The 2,477-nt window shown below is 60.1% G+C and overlaps 1 protein-coding gene across 1 annotated transcript in view; it reads right to left on the bottom strand.

The window, feature by feature from the left end:
* Positions 1-2,477, bottom strand: part of LOC103904106 — a 25,873-nt gene that overhangs the window by 19,255 nt on the left and 4,141 nt on the right. Inside the window, exons 3-5 of the mRNA XM_019473699.1 lie at positions 2,273-2,470; positions 1,401-2,230; positions 25-1,359 (exon numbers count right to left, since the gene is read on the bottom strand). Coding sequence (XP_019329244.1) covers positions 25-1,359; positions 1,401-2,230; positions 2,273-2,470 — 2,363 coding nt within the window. The remainder of the gene's footprint in view (positions 1-24; positions 1,360-1,400; positions 2,231-2,272; positions 2,471-2,477) is intronic.

Raw genomic sequence — 2,477 nt, 5'->3', positions numbered from 1 at the left:
GCAGGTCCCCCCCCAGCCCCCCGCAGCAGCAACACAGGGGGCAGCCCCCCGGCTGCCCCCACCACCGCCAGCCGTGGGGATGGGGAGGGGGACGGGCCCCCCCGCACCACGAGCACCTCGGGGGGCTGTGGCTGGATGTTGGGCACCTCCACGGTCTTGAGTTGGACGTTGGGCACCTCCACGGTCTTGAGTTGGATGTTGGGCACCTTCTCCACAGTCTTGAGTTGGACGTTGGGCACCTCCATGGTCTTTAGTTGGACGTTGGGCACCTCCTCTGTGGTCTTGAGTTGGACATTAGACACCTCCGTGGTCTTGAGATGCATGTTAGGCATCTCCGTGGTCTTGAGTTGGACGCTGGGCACCTCCATCATTTGGTGACAGGAGTTGGGCACCTCAGTGGCCTGGAGATGGACATTTGTCACCTCCATCGTCTTCAGTTGGATGTTGGGCACCTCCGTGATCTTGAGATGGATGTTGGGCACCTCCATCATTTGGTGATGGACACTGGACACTTCGTTGTCTTGGAGATGGACATTGGTCATCTCCGTGGTCTGAAGATGGACGCTGGGCACCTCCGTGACTTGGAGATGGACACCGGGCACCTCAGTGGTTTGGTGACGCACATTGGGCACCTCAGTGGTCTGGAGATGGACACTAGGCACCTCTGCGGCCTGGAGATGGACATTTGTCACCTCTGTGGTTTGGGGATGGATGCTGGGCACCTCAGTGGCTTGCAGCTGGACAGTGGTCACCTCTGCGTCCTGGAGATGGACGCTGGGCACCTCCACGGTTTGGTGATGGACGTTGGTCACCTCGGTGGCCTGCAGGTGGACATTGGTCACCTTCGTGGTCTGGAGATGGACGCTGGGCACCTCTGTGGCTTGTAGATGGATGTTGGGCACCTCAGTGGTTTCGAGATGGACATCAGGCACCTCAGTGGTTTCAAGATGGACATTGGGCACCTCTGTGGTCTGCAGCTGGATGTTGGGCACCTCCATGGCCTGGAGCTGGACGTCGGGCATCTCTGTGGCCTGGAGCTGGATGCTGGGCACGTCTGTGGCCTGGAGATGGATGTTGGGCACCTCTGTGGGCTCGAGATGGACACTGGGGACCTCAGTGGTTTGGAGATGGATGTTGGACACCTCTGTGGCTTGGAGATGGATGTCGGGTACCTTGGTGGTTTGGAGATGGACATTTGTCACCTCTGTGGTCTGCAGCTGGACATTGGGTACCTCTGTGGCCTGGAGATGGACGCTGGGCACCTCCGTGGCCTGGAGATGGACATCTGTCACCTCCGTGGCCTGGAGACGGACACTGGGCACCTCTGAGGGCTGTGGCAGGGCTTGGAGCTGGATGTTGGTGATCTCAGAGGTGTGGCAGGGGCTTGGAGCTGGATGTTGGTGATCTCAGAGGGCTGTGGCAGGGCTTGCAGCTGGACATTTGTCACCTCAGTGGCCTGCAGCTGGATGTTGGTGACATCCGAGGGTTGTGGCAGGGCTTGGAGCTGAACATTTGTCACCTCAGTGGCCTGCAGCTGGATGTTGGTGACATCCAAGGGTTGTGGTAGGGCTTGGAGCTGGATGTTGGTCACCTTGGAGGGTTGTGGCAGGGCTTGGAGCTGGACATTTGTCACCTCGGCGGCCTGCAGCTGGATGTTGGTAACCTCAGAGGGTTGTGGCAGGGCTCGGAGCTGGATGTTGGTGACATCCAAGGGTTGTGGCAGAGCTTGCAGCTGGACATTTGTCACCTCGCTGGCTTGGAGCTGGATGTTGGTGACATCCAAGGGTTGTGGCAGAGCTTGCAGCTGGACATTTGTCACCTCTGCGGCCTGCAGCTGGATGTTGGTGACGTCTGAGGGTTGTGGCAGAGCGTGGAGCTGGATGTTGGCCACTTTAGAGGGCTGTGGCAGGGCTTGCAGCTGGACATTTGTCACCTCGCTGGCTTGGAGCTGGATGTTGGTGACATCCAAGGGCTGCGGCAGGGCTTGGAGCTGGACATTTGTCACCTCAGCAGTTTGGAGATGGATGTTGGTGACGTCCAAGGGCTGCGGCAGGGCTTGCAGCTGGACGTTGGTCAGCTCACTGGCCTGGAGCTGGATGTTGGTCACCTTGGAGGGTTGTGGCAGGGCTTGGAGCTGGACATTTGTCACCTCGGCAGCTTGGAGCTGGATGTTGGTGACATCCAAGGGCTGCGGCAGGGCTTGCAGCTGGACGTTGGTCAGCTCACTGGCCTGGAGCTGGATGTTGGTCACCTTGGAGGGTTGTGGCAGGGCTTGGAGCTGGACATTTGTCACCTCGGCAGCTTGGAGCTGGATGCTGGTGACCTCCAAGGGTTGTGACAGGGCTTGGAGCTGGACGTTGGTCACCTCGGCTGCCTGCAGCTGGACACCGGTGACCTCAGGGGGCTGCGGCCCCCGCGGGGGGAGGACGCTGCTGACGCCACCCCTCAGGACGATGACGCTGGCCCCTGCTGGGGCC

The sequence above is a fragment of the Aptenodytes forsteri genome, unplaced genomic scaffold, assembly GCF_000699145.1.
Source record: "Aptenodytes forsteri isolate BGI_AS27 unplaced genomic scaffold, ASM69914v1 Scaffold472, whole genome shotgun sequence".
Taxonomy (NCBI): Eukaryota; Metazoa; Chordata; class Aves; order Sphenisciformes; family Spheniscidae; genus Aptenodytes; species Aptenodytes forsteri.
The sequence above is the reverse complement of the archived record's forward strand: the minus strand, read 5'-3'. Positions and strand labels throughout refer to the sequence as shown.